The 20376-nt window shown below is 39.9% G+C and overlaps 1 protein-coding gene across 5 annotated transcripts; it reads left to right on the top strand.

The window, feature by feature from the left end:
* The first annotated feature begins 290 nt into the window (after positions 1-290).
* MANSC1 (MANSC domain containing 1) lies at positions 291-15415 on the top strand. 5 transcript variants are annotated; one of them, XR_006171493.1, is made up of 5 exons: positions 291-504; positions 1320-1460; positions 5153-7346; positions 10840-11015; positions 12203-13570. XR_006171493.1 is itself a non-coding variant. In XM_042835047.1 (3 exons), the coding sequence occupies exons 1-3, from the start codon at positions 291-293 to the stop codon at positions 6145-6147; spliced, it is 1350 nt and encodes a 449-aa protein (XP_042690981.1). In that variant the 3' UTR covers positions 6148-8240. The 5 variants fall into 5 exon arrangements, 1 of the variants encoding a protein (XP_042690981.1); XR_006171492.1 differs by having other exon boundaries at positions 10840-15415; XR_006171495.1 differs by having other exon boundaries at positions 5153-6526; positions 10840-13570.
* Positions 15416-20376: the final 4961 nt, after the last annotated feature.

Genomic DNA, 20376 nt, shown 5'->3' with positions numbered 1-20376 from the left:
GCCAAGACAGTCTTACACAAGCACTGAAGTAAGCACGAATACATTTAGACCAGGATATGCATATTAATTGCTTTTGCTACAGCCTCAAGGACGGCTCTCATCGCGGCTTTGAGTAAAAACCCACCGACACCCGACCCTTCGACCCTTCGCGGGAGCCGCAAGCCCACGGCAGCAAGGCGGCGCCGGGCCGCCCCGCCCCTTGTCCCGGACGCGCGGCAGCCGGCGGCCCAGGAGCGGGCGGGCAGCGGGAGTGGCGGGCCGCGGGCGGGCGGGCAGGCGGGCAGGCGGCCATGGCTGTGCGCGGTCTCCCGCTCTGCCTGCTGGCCGTCAGCTGCGCGATGCCTGCGCCGAGCGTGGGCCAGGGCTGTGCCGCGCAGCGAATGGACAACGCCATCATCGATATCAACTTGTCTCTCCCCATGGGTATCCGAGGTGCGGAACCAGTGCACGTTTCAACACCAGAGGCTTGCATACATGCCTGCTGCTTGGGAAAAAAACTGTCAGGTAACCGAATTCTCTCTGGCCTTTTCTGTTACTGCTTATGAACATTGAGGAGATTACTTACAGAATTGCCCGGGCTCGCATAGGAAAGGGGCGAGGGACGAGGGACTCTGCTGTGCTCAGGACCAAAATGTTCATTTCTCTGCCACTTACACTGCCAGTAGTTGTGGCATGCGGCTGCTGCCTGTCCCGGCCTAATGTGATGCCAGAGTGTTGATGTCAATGTGTTCCAGAAAGTAAGTGCGGTACAGTGGAGGTAGCTTTGAGTATTAAAGCCACTCAGACCTGCATGCATCGCTTCAGCAGACACACTACAAAGTAACACTGGTTTTAGCCAGAAATGAAAATGCTTTCACTGCCCTGGAACTGCTGATTTTTGTCAGGCTTTTAGAGTGGTAGGAGATACAGCAGCACGCAGAAATGACAGTGTATAAAAGTTACCCATAACTGATGGAAAAAGTGCATATCCACAGATACATTGAGGAAATGTTCAGATTTATCGGGATTCATAAGCAAAAAAAATCATTATATAAAGTGCTGCCAGCATGGTGTGGGTGAGGGGAGAATAAGAGGTTAGACTCGTTATTTCCACATATTCATCTGTACAGGAAGAGGAAGGTGTAACCTTTCATATGCTGGCCTTCAGCCATTCTTCTGCAGTCCTGTGTTGTTTTTCCCACAGGAATGCTAGATGTAGGTAGTTTTTCTCTTATTTGTGGAAGGAAAACCAGAATTTTTTACTTTTTAGCAAACCAGAATTTATTATCAAGATGCTATAAAAGTTCTTGTTACTGAAATGTGTGTATGTTCTTTTGCAGGAGACAAGAAATGTAACTTTGTGATTTTTGATGCTCAAAGGACAAGCACACAACCAAACTGCTACTTGTTTTATTGTCCTAGCACAGAGGCTTGTCCTATGAAACCTGCAATGGGGCTTGTGAGCTACAAGATAGCTCAAGGTAAGTATGTGTAACAGTAAAAGCCACAAATCCCCACACTGCATTATCCCCCGTGACTTTTCAGCAGTGGCTAGATAATGGTTCAGAGTTGCATCTTTAGTAAAACGTTTTAAACCAAGTGCTCTAATTTGAAAATACTATTCTTGTGCTTTGTGGGAGGTGGTTAGGCAAGTGTGTGGTCTGCATCTACACAGGCCTAACCATTATGAAATTCCTTCACATAAAATTCTGAACTCCTCATAGTTTTCCTTTGTTTAAAACAAAAAAAAAGAGGCTTTATCCATCTCAGTGTATTCTGTCCATGGAAAATTTCTAGTACATAACATGTAAGGGCATTGTTGAAAGCAATAGAAATAGGATGCCCTTGTAGCCATCTGTGCATTCAAAGGATTCATGCAACTCTGATAAATACCATATATACACAGATGTTAGGCAAGCCTCAGAGCACCACTGGGATGTTAGTGAGTAATTGATGATAATAATCATTATTTTCTGTTTTCAGTTACGGAACCTGAGGCACAGATGCAAACTGACTAATCTCAAAGCTTTATGGCACTGGGGCTTTGCAGTCACAAATTTCTCACTGCCTGTCACGTGCTGTAGCATTTTTAATAGCAAGACTTAGTTGCTGATTGGCATTGATTTGCACCAGACCTGTTTGAACATAAAGAATGCAGAGAAAGAAGGAAGACTTAATTGTGCGTGAGCTTTTGTCATGCAGATAGTGTAATGCTCACTTAATGCTAATCATAAAGATGATGTTAGCTTATTTACCTTAGGTTCCTGGTAAGCATTCAAAGGTAGCAGCACATGGTGGTGTTGGTACTGACAAACATTTGAAGCTTTGTGTGTTTTTTTCTGTTTGTTGTTGTTGTTGTTTTAATATATGAGAATCTTCATGTGATTACGTAGAACTAAACTATGTTCTATATACTAAACTAAAAGGATAAATATATTCTGTTGCTAAAAAAGTACACTGAAATACTGAAATTGTGTTAGTAACAAAATTGTTTATGTTGTTTGTTGGTTGGTTTTGGTTTGTTTTTTGTTTGTTTGATTTTAAACTATTCTTGTAGCTTGTTAACTACTGGAAACAACCTCTGTCTTGGGAAGTAAAGCATTTCCTGATTGCTGTCGCAAATAGTGATTGCTGAAAAAGAAATAATGCCTGCTTTTTTGCTGTACTTCTGCGGAGTTTGCTTTTTCCACTGCACTGAGGTAGCCACATAGAACTCATGAATACAATCCATGTATGCTCAGGAGGTGTTTATTTGTTTTTTAAGATTGACAGTTTGAGGTTTGGTTTCTAATGCAGTTCATTGGATTTGAGATATCAACAGGACCACTTTGTTTTTTTAATTTCTTTTTAAAGGTTGTCTTCTGTAATGCCCTTTTTCTTTCTTGCCAACAAGTGTATCTGTTCTAGTGCCACAGCTACACCTACAGCAACTACAGCACAGTAGTTATGGGCAGTAGTGTTTGGGAGCGTATAATCTAAAATGAAGACCAAGACCACAGTTAGTTTAAAGCTGAAAATAAAGTAGTGTTAGTAAAACAAGGCAGTTATATTAATTAATCTCAGTGCTGCAGGGAAGCAGATACTTAACTCCTGTGCAGGACTCATCACTGCCTTGCCTCCATATTTTGCCCTTTGAACCCTGCATGAATACTGCCCATTTTCCTAGCTGTAGCTGAGGTGAGTGAGCTGAAGATGACATAGCACGCTGCAAATGGTTGTCACACTGCGTCAATTATTTATTTAAATGCATGGAGGAGGCTATCGGAGTGCACTGGGAACAAGGAAAAACGTGTTGGTGACTGACTCAGTGGTTGTGACAGGCCATTTCCTCAATGCTGTGGAAACGTGTTCAGAACTGCAGACTGCAGCTGAGAGTTTGGCTGTCTTTGGCCATACAGCTTCTGATTATGTAGTGCCTGAACACTGTTATTTGTCAGCTTATTCCTTTACTTTGCTAACAAACTAGGGAAGGTTAGGATAAAAATTGGTGTCTATAGTTCAAGTTGCTGTCCTCTTATTTAAAGCATTGCCCTTTTTTTTCACTTCAGTTTTTGGAAGAATTTAGGGCTTGCAAATATATCTTCTGACAGCAGCCTGTTAGATTTCTTTGCATGTATAATAAGCCTGAAATAAATTAATTCCTTTAGATATGAGTTTCTACTTGAGAAGGAAGTGACAATGAAAACATCAATGACTTTTTATTATTTCTTTAAACTCCAGTGCAGTTAACAAACCTTTTTGTTTCATGTTGAAGAGGAATGAGAACACATTCCATCTTTAATGTTTTGGGTGGCTACTGAGTGGTAACAATGAGAATGCAGCCTGTACCACTTAGCCAGTTTTTCCAAGAACTCATGCTCACCAAAAATGTCTCTCTAATCTAGGCTTCAGATACACCAGAGACTCCTGAAGTGTCTTTCTTCTAGCATGATAGTTGGAGTTCAGGGCTTTCCTACAAATCAGGATGTGTGCTGTCTTGGGGAAGATGGGAGAATGGACATTTGATAAATCTGATGACAAGAAAAGATTAGTTGACTACTCATTCTTTACCAGTGAGTGGTATAGTTGTAACTTTCCATCTGCTGGGACAGATTGGACTGGTAAACTGTTGGACGAAAGCTGGCTCTATATTCAAAAGTTACCATGATACTGAAAAGAATGGAGTTCATTGTCATTACCACACACTTAGAGTACGTATACGATAGTTGTTTGCACTCTCAGAAAGACATTAAAACCTCTGAATTCTTTGTAGTGGCAATATTCATTTAACGTGTTGGCAACATGGAAACATACAATTTTAAATTCTTTGGCTAAGTACTTTGACCAGAAATGTATTTTGCAAACTCAGCAGGGCTGATCTCCTGCTCTGTATGATACATTTGTAGGAATACCAACAATTTCTTACAGTTGAGAAAGAAAAATGTCACAAAAATTAGGAACTCCTTCTTCTTTCCACTGTAAATAGAAGCTCCAAGGACACCTCATCGGTGTCGTAAAATATCAGAATGTTGCAGACATGTGAAATCTAAGGAGTAGAGTACTTGCAGATGCTAATGCCAGGAGGCCTTGGACCTCAAGAGACTTGTCATCAAAATGTCTAAACTGCCCTTGTTTTTTCAAGTGATTCTGGAAAAGTCACTTAGTTTCCCTCCGCTCAGGTGGGGATACTATTACCACCTGTTATCATAAAGCAATTCCTATATGTGAAGTGAATCCTATTAAGCAGTCATGGGATGTTTGTTTTTGGCTGCATAGAAGTGCGTACATCTGACGGAAGCGAGGTTGATTGTATCTTCTTAATTTGACAGGGACTGGAATAGTTTAAAGGCAGTGGGCATACTTACTGTACTTCACACCTCTGAAGAATCATATGCATGCCATATGAGTACAAAACATACAGGAATGACTGATTTGCATAGGTAAATTCTCTTAAGGAGCTGCAGTTGGGGTCTGATGTGTTCCAGCTTGAGATTAATAGGTCTTATGACACAGACAACATAAAAGTCACTGCATACTTTAAATAAAATATCTTGATGCTTCTGTTTGTTTACTCATTACTTTCTGAAGCCCTCTGATAATGCTATTCCTTTACAATATAAATAATTAGAGTGAGCCTGTGGTAATTAAAAATAGATTCAGCAATTGAATACTGATATTTCCTTTCTCTTTACAGACACCCATGCTCTGGAGGACACATCCTTCAAAAATGAGGACTTCAATTCAAATGAACGCTCTGTACCTTCAGATGCCGGAGCTTTTATTTCTCAAAGTCAGGCTAGCCATCAGAATCATACCCCTGCTTTGCATCAATCTGTTTTTCATCAAGCATCTGAACTCCTGAACCATATGGATAAACATGTAGACAGCACTGAATTTCATACAGTTTTCCCTGAGTCACAAAGGGCAGACAATCCCAAGAGTTTAGACCCCTTGCCAAGGCAGAAAGTAATTAATCCACCACCAAATACATCATCTACTGTTCAAATTGGAAACCCTTCTGCTTTGTTCCCCACCACTGAGTCTAATGTTCCCAGTCCCAGCAGTACTACTGTTACTCCTCTGCCTACAAGTACTGTCAGACTGAAATCTCATACAACTTCTTTGTTTACAGGTGGTGCCAAAGCTGGTACTGTCACTAGGACAACAACCTTTATGCTTACTGCAATTGCTAGAGCTGAACCTGGTATCCCTGCTGCCAAGATTGCTGCTACTCATGTTTTCCTTTCCAGTCCTACAACTTCTGCTTCTAGTTCTACAGCCAAGTGGGTGACCTCAAATCCTGTAACAGCCACGAGCTCAGCAGGGCTCAGAACTTCATCCATACCTCCTGAGCCAACAGTTGTCTCTGCCAGTTATACCAGTCATGTTACCCTTGTCTCTTTTTCAAGTTTTGCTCTCTCTACTAGTGCTTCCCCAATGGCTTCCCAAAACAACCATCAGGGTTATGACCCATCTGATTCGGAAGACCACCTCTCAGAGTACGTTCAGAGAAGAAAAGGCTTTGTTCAGCTGGAAGACAAAAACAGACTTGTAGTGGCTTTACTTTTTGGGGTGATATTCTTGCTCTTAGTTATTGCAATCACAGGGAAGAAAATGCATGAATCTCTTCAGAAGAGACAATATACCAGGTTGGATTATTTGATCAATGGAATGTATGCCGATGTATGATGGAGGACAGGGAATAGATTGTTAGGAGCATTTATCATCTTTGTGAGAACTACTCTGAAAGTGAAGAGTGGATACGAAATCTCAGACGAGGATGCATTCCTTTTTTGGTCACCAGTGGCCACATGGTTTTGGTGGGGAAGAGAACTGCTGTTTCAGACTGAATTATAATGCCTATCATTTGAGTTAGTATCAAATCCTAAGTGCAGACACTCAAGCTAAGCAAAGAAGTTCTCGTATTTAAGGAGAAAAATAATTTCAAGAGTATGGTCTGTGACTAGATTAGCAGAATAGAATTTGACCTAGTTAATTGTGCAGCACATGAGCACTTTCACTGTTTTTTGCCTCCAAGTACATCAGTATTACACAAGTCTGGCATCATGTAAGTGTATATGGCATCCTGTATACTCTATCTGAGCCTTAAGTGAGTATTGGGTAGTAGTATATAGCATCAAAATGGTTTTAGGTACAAGGAGTAAACTGTTATATTCAAAACATGTTTGGCTTAACTTTCCTTAGCTACATTGTGTTCACTGATATTTATCTTGAATGCTTCCAAGTGCATAAATCATAAGCTATACTTAAAACCACCTGCTGCAAATTTTAGTTTGCCTTTTCTGAAGAGAGCACCACCCTCTAGCAGGATTCTTTGCAGGATATGTCAAATAGTTTTTATCATATCTAGTTAAACAAAGCTGGAATCTTTATATTTTTTTCCATGTCAAATAGCACAAGCAAGCAACTTGGTGTATACCAGACAATCTGTTCTACTATACTTAAACCTATTATAGTTGAAACAACAATTAATTGTAGAGCAGATGGAAACTTGTGAAGGAACTGAGCAAAGACAACAGCTGTATTATCAGCAGAGGACACAGAAAAAGTATGGTTTCTAGTTCTTGAATATCTAGACAGATTGAAGGGAATTAAGAAAGTATTAAGTAACATTGATGGATGTGTTGTGCAAGAGTCCCAAACTCAGAGATATTTCCTGCAGTCAGAGAAGCATTACCTTAAACAACTTTGCATTATCTTTCTGTTTCTAGCATTCTTTTATTTCCCTCACCAGTCTGGTGGCTCTTAAAAGCACTGCTTGCAACAGGGCTAGAGATGATAGAAGCACACACAGAATCACAGGACCTCAAGAGATCATTGAGTCCAATCCTCCTGCTTGAACAGGTTCCCTACAGTAGAACACGCAGGTAGGCATCCACATGTGTCTTGAATATCTCTGTAGAAGGACAGTCCACAAACCCTGGGCAACTTATTCCGATCCATCACCCTTACTGTAAAGAAGTTCTGTATGTTTGTATGGTACTTCCTAAATACAAGATTTAGGCCATTTCTCCTTGTCCTACCACTACACATCACAGGGAAGATCCTGTCCTCATCCATTTGCCTCCCAACTCCCTTCAGACCTTTATGAACATTAATCAGAGCTCTAGAACTCTGGGTAGAGCTCTACATGTTCTCAAAGCACATCTTTTTTACTTCTGGCATCATGTTCATATGACCGGTAGTGAGCACGGCTTCTCTGTATGTTTCCCTGCCTCTGGAATAAGAGGCAAATGAGAGTGCCTGTAAGCATCCAGTGTTTGAACCTCCAGTTCAAACTCACTTTTTTTCCACACCATGATCAGTCTTAATCTGTTTTCAGAATGAAACCCTAGATATTATCTGTGGGAGGCAGCATAATCAACTACAAACATCAAGATAGAGAAGGAAAGGTGCCTTAAGAATAGGAACAAATAATTATGTTACAAAATATGATAAGTAACTCACATCCAAGAGGTTCTTAGATCTGTCAAGTTTACTGCAGCAGGAAGCAGTCATGATCTAAAAATGGCCTCAAGGCAAGTTTTTTGGGAGCTCTAACAATAACTTTATGCAGAAAATTCTCTGAAAATTACATTATTCAAAGACAAGTCAGTGTTCCTTATGTCAAGAAGTTGAACTCTTGCTGTATGGAGGCTGCAAGTTACTTTATAGATACAAAAACTTTTTTCTACATTACTTCTGTCTGACAATGCTTACATAAAAAACGCTCTGGATAATATCTTAGAATTGAATAAATTTGCAGAAGTATCTCAAGTTGATTAGCTGGTCTGTTGACTGCACTTCGTTTATCCTTTGCTTTTTTTTATGTTTATTTTTTTAAATCAGCTAGTTTCAAAGTTTTGTGGTCGAGGAATATGATAAAGATGGAAAATATTTCTGGGAAGCAAGTTAAGGAAATTGCAAGTGCTGGGTCTGGTATATGTAAAATGCAGGTCTGAATCTGAGATTAACTGTAGTTTTATCTAAAGATTTACAGCTTAGTGAGAAGCCTTCTACATTGTCTATGCCATCGTAGCAACTTACTGCAGGAGAGGTATTGAAAAGAGCTCCTGAATCATCGCTGTGCATTTCTAGCATAATAAAAATTTTGTTGGAGGTAGAGATTGTTGATAGTAATTCAGGCAGTACAGTGCAGTGGACACAGATTCTAGAGAAAGAGGGCAGACAAACTGTAGGGTCATTCAGAGCATGGGGCATGTATTTGGTTAACATCACTGGTAACGTCTTCTAACCAAAACAGCCAACATAATATCATACACTATGAGTGGCAGAAGTAAACCAGTGAGTTGCATGTGTATCATGACTAACTCGGTAAGAAAGCTGAGCTGAGTGGTCTTTTTGTAACTTTAAATGTTAATGCATACATTGAAAATAAGTATAGAAACAGAATCGTTTGAGTTGGAAGGACCCTTAGAGATCACCTGGTTCCAACCTCTCTGCCGTGGGCAGGGACATTTTGTGCTACACCGGGTTGGTCAAAGCCCCATCCAGCCAGACCTTGAACACTTCCAGGAATAGAGCATCAACAGCTTCCCTTAGCATTGCACATAGGGATATATATTTTCCCATTCATTTGCATTCTTGGAGCAAATGGGTTTACTAGGTGACCAGCCGGGAACATTCTGTAGGGGAACGTGGGCCATGTTTGAACACTAGAGGGCAACAACGGTTTATTAAATCGACAAATGTGAGGAAGTCAATTTAAAAATGTTTTATTTTGCTTGGTTTTTAACTTTCTGAGGCTATTTCACTACAAAATACATTCTATGACAAAAATGTTTTATTTATTGGAAGGCTTTAGTGGAAGATTATACACATACACTTCTTAAGCTTCTTACTTAAGCTTCTTAGTATATCGTATAGCAATAATGAGGCACCATAGAAGACAACAAAATACTAAGTATACAATCATATACATTTTAATAATATTAAATTGAATTGTATTTTTTAGTCACATATTGGCATGGTCAGTGAAAAGAACAGGAGAAAGAGATTTCCTATAATCATTCTTTCAGCAGTGATGCTTAATTAAGCACATCTTATGAACATACTTAGTCATCTGATAATAGTGTTGCATTATGAAAGAGAAAGGATAGAATAATTGCAAAAAAAAAAAAAAATGCACCTAGTATGTTATGCTTTTTGGCAATGCTTATCTAAAATTCCTGTACACTGACAGCTCTTATATGGTCTTAAATGTGCACCATGCTGCCTGATGTAAAGTGATCAAACAGCAACAAATTTTTGCATGTTGTTCAGGAACTGAACAGATATGCTCTTCCTGCTAGTAGGCAAAAAAGAAATAAATATCTTTCCACCCGGAAATAAATAGTAGTGTCTTAAGACATAAAAATAAAACTGAAATCATATGGTTTGATCATCAGCCAGTGTTACCTGATGACAGCATTGAAATCTCTCTTTCCAAATACAACCATATATGTGAGGGCACAAGGCCAAAAGCTGATTGACTTTAATCTCCTGGAGAGTGTAATAAATTCCATAGCTACTTGTTTCACGTAGTTCCTTCACAGTACTGAGCAAACAAAAAGTGTGTAAATACAGACTGTCATGAAGAAAACTCTTCTGTGGAATTATACATTCAGGCAAATGGCTAGTGCAAATTTTACCACCCCTGCTAACAATCATAAATGAATAACAAACAATTGAAGACTTATTTGAGATGTGTGAGAAAAGCACATTGTTGCTACCATAAGTGCCTGCAAACCCTTTACGGCATGTCCTCCATAAGGGTCTGGAAACCCATTATGGCCTGTTCTCTTCAAAAGAATGCTTCAGTTCATTGTAATTACTGTAGGAGGAGGAGATGTTTATGCTTAGATTTTTTTTTTTTTTTTTAGTAAATTAGCAACTCACAAGCCAGTAGTAGCTAGCCAACCAAATAACGTGCGTTTGAATCTGATGACATCATTAGATATTGGCTTGCACTCATCAGTCCACCCTTCATGCTGACAAAAATACTGAGTTTAAAGTGCTATTCCTGCTGTCAACAGTTTCCACCTAGAACCTCTTATAGAGGAGCTATACTTCGTGCTTTGGCATACAGTGAAAATTGGCCTAGACTGCTGAGCATTTCCTATGCATTACTCATTCTCATACAGGTAATATAATTCCTTACATCTCTGATCATAGATAGTTACAAGGCAGTTATACCTCTTCATCTTCTGTAAGTCTTACAAGTTCTTTGAAGAGTGTACATGACATTCCCTTTACGGATAGGTCCCCTGACGTATTTGGATATATGAAAATTGTTGTTCATCTTCAGGAAATCTACACACTCTGAATCTCAACATTTAAATCTGCTTTTTTATTTTTCCTTTATTTTTCCTTTTTTCCTAGTCTTTCAGGTGACAGAACACTGGCACAGATAGTGGAATCTCATCCTTGGAGATCTTCAGAAGCTGCCTGGACATAGGCCTGAGCACCTTCCTCTGGATGACCCTGCTTTGCAGGGGTGGAACCAAATGGATCCAGACATCTTGCCAACCTCAGTGATTCAGAGATTCTGCATGGAAGTGAGTGGCTTGAGAAGAATACAGGTATCTGGATGTGCAGAGATGGGACCAGGAAAACCAAGGCATAGCTAGAGCTGAACTTGATAAGGGTGTGAAAAATACTAATAAGGGACATTGGCCAGAAGAGAAAGGCCAAGGAGATTGTACCCCCCCTGAGAAATGAGAAGTTAAAAGTGGTAACAACAGACGTGGAGAGGGTTGAAGTACTCAATAAGTTCTTTGCTTTGGTGTTCACTGGCTGTCAGGCTCTCCATGTCTCTTTCATCCTTGATCCTTTAGTGGGAGGTAGGAGGAGCAAATCCTCTCTCACTGTAAGCAGAGAATAAGTTTGAGACCATTCATAATTAATGGAGTGATAGTTTTTGTAACAGGCCTGAGTTTGGACTCAGTCATGATTTTACTGTTTTTTTTGTTGTTTTTTTTTTTTTTTTTTGCACAAAAGCTACCAGAGGCAGCTTAAACTTCATAAAGAAGTAGCCTGTTTATGAGGATTGCATTTTGCAGGAGCAGTTTGGTACCTGCCACATCAGAGAAGCAGCTGAGTTTCATAGAGTTTCCAGCTGAACATTCAAAAGTCGCAGGGAGCATCTCCACATTTGCTCTGTGTGCCCTACTTAAACTGAGAGAATTATGTTATTAGTGGTGGTTAGGCTTTGAAACTGTGGCTTTTACAGCTCTTCTCAACAACAAATCAAAAATTTGCATGAAGTTCAAACATTTATTCTTATGTTGGAAGATGGTAGAGAAACACAACACAGACTTCCAATGAGCTTGCCTGCTGTTTATTTATTTTTTTCAGTGTTTTTCTGTTTGGTTCTATGAATGAGCCTCTTTTTTTTTTTTTTTTTGCCTATCCCTAAATCCAAATTCTAGTGACAGTTCTGAATTTTTCCCACGTAGTCCATTAAGTTATGAATGAGATGATCTTTGTCCTTCAGTGGCCACACACTGCTCTATCTTTGCACATGCAGTTCCCATTTATACTAGTGTGAGGTCCTCCTGCACATGGTTTATGGCTGTCGGTCAAGTCCTCACACTTAGTGGCTTATATCTTTTCAAAACAATTGCCTTGTAGGGTGACATGACTTTTCAGCCCAGAGGTAAAATTTATGATAGAATCTGAAGACAATTTTCCCAGCTGCTTCTGATTATTCAACTATGACAATGTTTTCCTTGTTTTGTTCCAGCGCATGAAATAAGGAGTTCAAATGTTTCTCCATCATCTGATATCTCAGGCACAGTTTCCAGAAAGAATCCAGTTCTGGCACACGCTACTGATGTCTTTACAGAACCAGAACACTGTTTTAGAAAAGCCAAAAATAATTTATTTGGGAGGTATAGCTTTAAACAAGTGAGAACAGCTCACACTATCCTGCTTGCTACTAAACTTAACAAGATACACATGTGGCTTTCCTACATAAAACAAGGGTATGCCTCAAGTGAACTCTGTAATGGGTGGTGTGTTTTGAAAAGTGACAGGTCTGAACACTGAAGTTTATGCATGTGTTTTGCCTGGGAGAGAATGTAAACTTTACCAGATATCTGTTGGAAACTTCATTTCAAGGGTAAGTTTGAGGGCAGGTCAAGTGTCACAATGTTTTTGGGGCAGCCCAAATCAGGTAGCACTAGGGACAACAGTGATACTTCTCCAATGGCTACCCTATTATTTGGTAACTGGAGTGATTTCCAGTAGCCCTTTCTGCATACATTTTTTTTATCACTCTTCATGTTATTGATAACAGTGTGCATGCTACAAGCAGTTCAAGTACAGCTTCCTTACTCATGTTTAGAACGTCTCCTGAGTCTCTGGGATATCAGGCATTTGAAACATAGGTTATCATAAGGAACAAACCAGACTGAACTAAAATGGGTAGATGTGGCAGCTGTGGTCTATGACCATGCACAACAGCAGATTACCATGCATCAGCTGGCAGGTAGCTATTGTCCCCAAGTGAGACACCAGTTCTTGTGCTTGTTCTGGTGTGTGCTGACATCTATATTACATCTAAGACTGTGGAAGAAATATGGGCTTGAAAAGTTAATTGAAAAGATAAGGTATGTTTTCTGGGGTAAAGTTCATGGCTTTATAACAGTTGCTGATTTCTTTAACCTTTTGCTAGTTTCCACCTAGTTGAATATTGCTGAAATCCTAATCAGGAATTGCCTTGATCTTAATGGGCTTGGTAAAACAAAATAGGTCTCCACAGAAATGAATTTGCATATCCCTCATTTGGATTTTGACTTAAATTTTAATAAATCTTGCTTGAATCTCCAACTCAGCTCAATTCATATTTATTTTACTCTTTTACCATCAGTAGTGACGACTCACTATCCAACTTCTACCTTCTTTTCGTGCACAGCTGTTTCTTTGCTATCTAATTTGCTATCTAATGTTGTCCAAAAGCAGAGGTTTTGCTCAGGTATCTGCTGACTTTTCTTTTCCTGTTGTTTCCAGATCTTCCTGTTGAAAACGGAACAGTATTTTAAACTTCAATTTTGATCTCATAAGCTTAATTTTGAAATGTTATCTATGTAATAAAATAAGTGATCTGCCAGTACTGCAGTGGTGAATGCTTTTTGCTCACAAAGCACTTCTTCTGCACCTACTGAAATAAACAATGGCATCTCAGACGAAGCAGATTTTGCCCTTCATTTGTCTTAAAAAGTCATTACAAGTGTTCCAGCTATATTGTGAGCAGACATCTCAAATGTTTTGTCTAAATGTAAGTATAAATCATAGCATGTTTCTGTTAAAAAGAACACTTAAAAAAAACCTGTTAGTTACACAGCTGAGTATTCAAAATTTTGTGTGCATAAACTAGGAGAGCTACTGGGGCAACAAATGAGATGAATAGCTGTATCTCTTCTGCTGGTGATCACACTGTACTGTAAACCAAACAGAATTAGTGTAGTTTACCCAAACCTGGCTTTCATAATAGTATGTGAGTAGTAAGATGGTGCTAGATGAAGTGGAAGCAATATCTAAATAACTGGTATACACAATGCACTGCGAACATTTTTTTCTCCTATTCTTAAGCAATTTAGGTCTTTGGTTCCCACTATTTTTCTGGATTTTTTTTTTTTGTTTGTTTATTTGTTTTCTAACACAGTGACCAGCACACCTTTTGATATATTGGGTTCACAATTTATTGCCACAGAATTCCACAAGAAGCACATGTATATTCTCACTAACATTTCCTCTGCCACCATTTCTAAACCACAAATGTAGATAATGCTCTAAACTGTTGGTTCTTACAACTCCTCAAGCTTCTCATATTTAAAAAAAAAAAAAAAAAAAAAAAAAAAAAAAAAGTGTTTTGAGGAAAAATAGCATTTCCATATAATGTTCAAAGAAAAGGTTTCTTAATAATGCCAAGATTAAATGGGGATTTTATTCTGTGTAAGCCTTTTTAATATCATTCCAAAGGTATTAGATTTTTTCACAATTGCAGTAAGGAAAAATTAGTAGAAGTTGCATTCACAGCAAAGCTCTGACACCGAAAAAGGCATTGGAAGGAGCTTTATGTGTCAGGCCTATGCAAACACAATTTGCTGTCTTTAATTCAAAGATCCACATGACCAACTACTGTCACTGTGGGGTTTGTTGGAGAGGTAAGAGAAAAGAAAAGGAAAATGAATTGGTTGGATATTTTCACTTTTCTTTATGAGAAGAGAAAACAGAATCAACTTAATTCATAACTGAGTATGGTGATTCTTTAATACTATTTTTATAGCAGGTGCAACTGCTTAAACAAGTATATTTGAGGCACGTGTCTTTCTCTGTGCTTTCTTTTATTACTTATCTACATTTAGTTGTCAGTTTATGAATAATCTTTATTCAAGTCCATGGTGTAAGGAAGTTATTTGAAGAACTATGAAAAAGCAGCAAATGAGACCTTAGTCACATATAACTGCCTCTTCTATCCCGCCATCGTGTGAAGATGGAGGTACACGCCTTAAGACACAAAAATCTTTATATACACAACCAGAGCAGTTTTGAGGACCCACACTCATTCCTGTTCTAAAAGACAATGAAATCAATGTGACACATTTAGTCGATGCCAGTGCGTGCAGGGCTTTCTGCTGTTCTGGGCCTGTATTTCAAATATCTTGTGGAGACATAAATGCTTAACTGTCCAGTACTTAGCACTGCTGCCAGTTGATAGTGGGGTATATGAGAGAATTTGGAATTTGGTTTTCACTTAGCCATTGTCCCCAAATCCTATATTTCTAATTTACGGATCAGTTTGAATCTAAGAAACTAGAAATTCTCCAGCTATCTTAAAAAGGCGTGTTTAAAATGGGTAGACAGAATGCTGCTGACAGTTATCCTTGGATTTCATGCTTTGAAAAGAGAGCAAGGGCTAATAAGAACTATTATCAGCATTGCTAATATTTGAGTTTAAGATTTGAAAAAAAAAAAAAAAAGCAGGTTTTACTCATTGAAGAGTGGTGTCACGCCCTAGGGCACTCACAAGCATTTTTATTGCTCTGAAATAAACTGAGGACTTAGGGACTCGTACGTGTTCTACATGCTACTTTTCCAAGCCTTAAAGCAAATTTATCACAGTAAAACAAAACTTAGATCAGAGAATACATACAGATAACAGTTCTGAACGATCAAATCTATTAATTTTGCTCTTAGAAAAACTGGCTAATATTAATTTAACGAAAAAATTAAGAATATACCTTCAACCTCTATTTTTAACTACTACGTATAAATAAATCAAGATTTTTTTTTCTTTATATAATGAACTGCTTCAGCGTCTTGCATCTTTGTGTTTTTGCTTTTTGAACCTCATAAATGGAGGTTGACATTAACATCGTAGATATTAAACCTAAAAGGTTAGCCAACAGAGGGCACTCTTCTGCGCTCTAAGGTAGTGCACAAGTAACCGATTGTGCTTTTCTGGAATAGTTTGAGAACTTTTTAACAGTTAAGAAAAACAACACCCCTGAAGTGGTATCCCAGTGAAGGATGCAAAGTCATTTCCTCGAGGTGCTAAGTGTCTTGGGTAATTTCAGACTCAATAAATGTAAATCTATAAAAATATGGATGCGAGTAAACATCACAAATCTTCTCCCCAGACTTTGAACTGGAGAAGGGGTGATTCTCTTTTGACATCGTGAACTGCGGCTTTCCCATGTGCATCCTTGTTAGTGCACTTCAGCTCAGAGGAAGCTACTTCGAATTGCAAAATGGGCTCCTTCCTGTGCACAGATGATGTGTCACAATGTGTATATTATACAAAGATTGAAGTGCTGTATGAACAATTGCTAATTACTATAACTTACTTTTTTTTTTTGCTAATTACTGTAACTTACCTTTTTCGACCATAATAAGGCATGCATTCTAGTAATTTATCCCTGTGGCTAAAACAGTGTTAACAAATGTACAATCCTTTACCAGCAACTAATTTTTAAAAGGCTACAGTGCAAAGTGTAACCGGTAAATCCTATGCATGCGTATGGCAAAATGCTGAGCTCCATGAAAGTGTTCTGAAAATGAAGTATTCTTAAGCTGTTGTTGTTTAAAATGCATGCATGTTGTTAATAGAGCTCAGGTGCTGTCTGTTTTTTGAAAATCTTTGCAAACTAAAATAAAACAGTGTTTTGGTATCCGTCAGCCTGAAATGCGGTCTCTTTTGAAAGGATGTTTTAGCTGCATCAACCTAGCATTACAGTTTTTTTACAAATTTTGGAACTCTAACTTTCTAAAATGACTTTTTATAATTTAGCTTTGAAATATAGCCATGGCTACCTGGCTTTCATAAGGAAAGTATTGGACTTGCCCTGTGGCCTGGTGGGCAGTGCCAAGTTAAAATCAGAATCCTACACAATTCACGCTGAAGGTACTACAGCTGAAGAAGCATATCCTGAGGCAGTGTTGTTTTCAACTCCCTGGGAGATGGAAGAGGAGAAAAGAAGCAGTAGATAAACAGCCTGATCCTGGATACACCATCAGCAGGAGTCCAAACACTCCTCAAAAGGTAGAAAGAAAAAGCCCAAGCCTACAGGGTCATCTATTTTATATTTCCCCTTCAGGTTATCGCTGGAATCCTGTTGGACTAGCTTACCCCTATGCTCTCCTGAACTCAAGGACCTTCTCTGTGAAGTTTTTGTTGTAAGGATTTCTTCAGCTACAAAGAAATGCAGTTCTCATCCTGGACACCAGGCAGCACCTTCTGAAGGCGGAGATGCTAAAAAAAAAAAAGGGTATTACACTTAATGGAGAAAAAAAATAAGGGACTGAAGAGCAAGGAGAAGAGGCAACTTCATCCATAATTGGAAAAACCTCTAGGGGGGGGGAAGGATGGGGACTTGATTTATGGGTGGGAAAATAATGGGAATGCTGGCTATTGACTATTGAGACGGTTTGACAGACTGTGGGCAACCCTACAGACAGTAAGTGAAGATAAGTGAGATCTGGAATAGATCTCCCTGGAGAAAATTTCTGGAATAGAGAAATAGCTATCAGTCCAAGGAAAGCTGCCTAAGCCTTGTTGAAAAGATGCAGTTGATACGGCTTTACTTTTAATAGTAAAAATGAAGGGAAAATATGTCTGCTTATTACTGATTTTTAAGAAGGGATAGATGATTTAGTGTTCTGTTCTTTAAAGAAGGAACACTGTGGTGTTCCATTCTGCTCTTGGAACAGGATAAATCTTGTAAGGTGTATCTGTCATATTTCTTAGATCTGATCTTGTTTTGAAAAGGTGGTGATAGGTGGAGTCAGGGTGTCTTATTTCACCTGTGAAATTGTTGTAACAGACATCACTGATGAAGTCATCACCACTTCACATCCCATCTCCTATGCTATTTTACTGCAGTCTTTCCTTATGGATGCAAGAGAGGACTTGAGCTAGAGTTTCAGTATAAAACTTGACCCTTTTGAAGTTGGTGAGAGTTTTGCCATTGACTTCAGAGGGACCAGGATTTCACCATGCCATGCCCATTAACTCTTGTTGAGACATTCAGCAACGGAGCTAATTATGATAGTGGTTTCTGTGATGTGGGCAGCCACAAATCCATTTGCTGTGCAGCTATCTTCTGCTAACAGCTTTTGTTCATTAGGGACTTCAGTCCCCATTCTACAAAGGATCCCACCGACTTCACTGCAACCCAGGGCACTGTTCAAAGATACAGAGACTTGAACAGTTACTACTGGTTTCAGAAGCTCCAGCTGCCACTCCTGGCTGTCCTCTGTGCTGACAAAAATGCTTTTGAAGCTGTATTATGAACCAAACCAGGGAACTAACCTGAGTATAATGAAATTCTTGTGAAAGTTCTTCTATCATTGAATCACTGCCTGAGTCCACAGGTAAGAATAAGACTGTACAGATTTCTTGACAGTCAAAGTCTCTGACTGGATTTCAGTGAGCAAATGAGTACTCATAATAATGAATACTGATAAAAATGAATAATCATAAGATTAATAAAAATAATTGTAACCAACAAGAGGATCTTCCTACTGCAATAGAAAGAACATTCCCTCTGCACTTCTATTTCCTTCATTTTAACTTTAAGATCAAATAAAGGAATGTAAGTATTTCAGAGGAGCCCTGGCTGTCAGAATCTTTTATGTGTGAGGTAATCTAGTTTACTTTGTAAAAACTTCTACAGCTGGGTTCCCCCTGTGTGTATGAATTAGAAGTAAAGCTGAGAAACAGATACAACATGGGTTTGGTCTTGAATCACAAGCAATGAATGGAAAATTGCTTTTAAAAAGGCTACCTAGGCTTGAGTAGAGAGGGGACTGTCTCTATGAAGCATATGGAGAAAAGGGGATACATAAGTAAAGCCACTAATCACTCAATGATTAGAGGAAATCCTATCAGGAAAGGAAAGGTCTTGAAATACAGAAAAATGGTCAAATTCATGATGGGTGACAGCACATAATGTTTGTAAGCTAAAAATAAAGCCAGTCAGATGGGATGGTGGGGAAGATGTGAGAGCCAACAGACAGGGGATCCAGCTCCCAAGGAAGATAGCCAAGACACCATTGTGTTTCCAGCAAAAGAAAAAAGAATACAAGATACAACAGGGAACAGCACATTGAGAAATGTGTCATTTGAGGGTTCAGGCTTGAATTTTCTCTCAGCTGTGCATTGTGTTGCTAAGATATGAAGAATTCATTAAGGACTTGCAATACTACATAAGAGGTTAATCATTGATCATGCAACATTGTGAGTAACTGTTTTCTTTGATTCCAATTGCTCAGTGAAAATAAATAGAATGCTATGCTGCTTCTGTCTGTTCCCACAAAATCCAGTTGTGACATCAAGGATATGCTGAGGTTTATCCACACTCTGGTACATTTGTTCATGGGAAGCCCTTCCCCTCCAACACCATCGAGTTTGCTATCCTCCTGGCTGACACAGCAGCAACGCAGGAGGTTATTTCACCTGGTGGAGTCAAAGACATACTTGAACACAGACCTGCCCTCAGGCAGCCATTGCTGTTGAGTTGTTTACATTTTCAAGATTTCCCTCCCCCCTTCTTAAACAACTTTTAAAGTTGGACATTTACTTCTTTCTCTAGAAAGTTTTGACTTGCGGTTTTTCCCCAGTAGAATCTGAAAGTCTGATATCATCACATGACTGCTGGAGTCTGATGTCAGAGCCGGTCTGCGATGCCTGGGCCTTTAATCTGGCCCAGATGTTATCTCCTACTGTAATCACAAGAAAAGCTATGAAAGTATATGTTCAACAGACACGAAATTAAAAGTTAAATGTTTCCATAAGTTTCTAATAACCCTGAAAATAACACAGACTTCTGAACGCGAGGATCTCGAATTTTGCTTTAAGGCGTTCTGCCTCGAAGCCTCATTCCACGGAACAGCTGTTCCGGGAGGAAAGGACGGACGCCTGGTGAGATGTGGCGCTCCTCGGAGAAATACTGAAGTAGCTTTGCCACGGGGCAGCTCCGCAGCGATTTCCAAGAAAAGGCCGTGGCCCCACAGCCCACCCTTCACTCGGGAACCGCCGCTGGGCAGCGACCCAGAGGGACGGAAGAGGATCCCCGCCGGGGAGCCCGCACCTGCGGGCGCAGGGGAGCGGCCGTCTTTGTGCGGCCGCCGCTCTGTGACTGAAAGTAGTCCCGTCCCTCCCGGGCCGGTGTTGCTCCGACAACCGTATCGCACCCAAAAAGGCGGCGGAGGCGTGCGTGCGAAACAACGCGGCAAATAGTCCCGCTGGAATGCGACGGCGGCGGCCGGCTCCCCGCGTCCGACCCCTCGCCCTGCCCACGGGCGTCCCTGAGCCGCGCGCGCCCGCCCTCGCCCCGCGCCCCGCCCGAGGCGGAGCTGCCCGCCTCGCCGCCAGCGCTCGCCCGCCGCCGTTTGCGTGCGCGCCGCCCTCTG

This window comes from Centrocercus urophasianus, unplaced genomic scaffold (genome assembly GCF_019232065.1).
Source record: "Centrocercus urophasianus isolate 14NV4802_14NV808 unplaced genomic scaffold, USGS_Curo_1.0 seq_5, whole genome shotgun sequence".
NCBI classification, from domain to species: Eukaryota; Metazoa; Chordata; class Aves; order Galliformes; family Phasianidae; genus Centrocercus; species Centrocercus urophasianus.
Note: the sequence above shows the minus strand (reverse complement) of the source record. Positions and strands in the feature narration are given on the sequence as shown.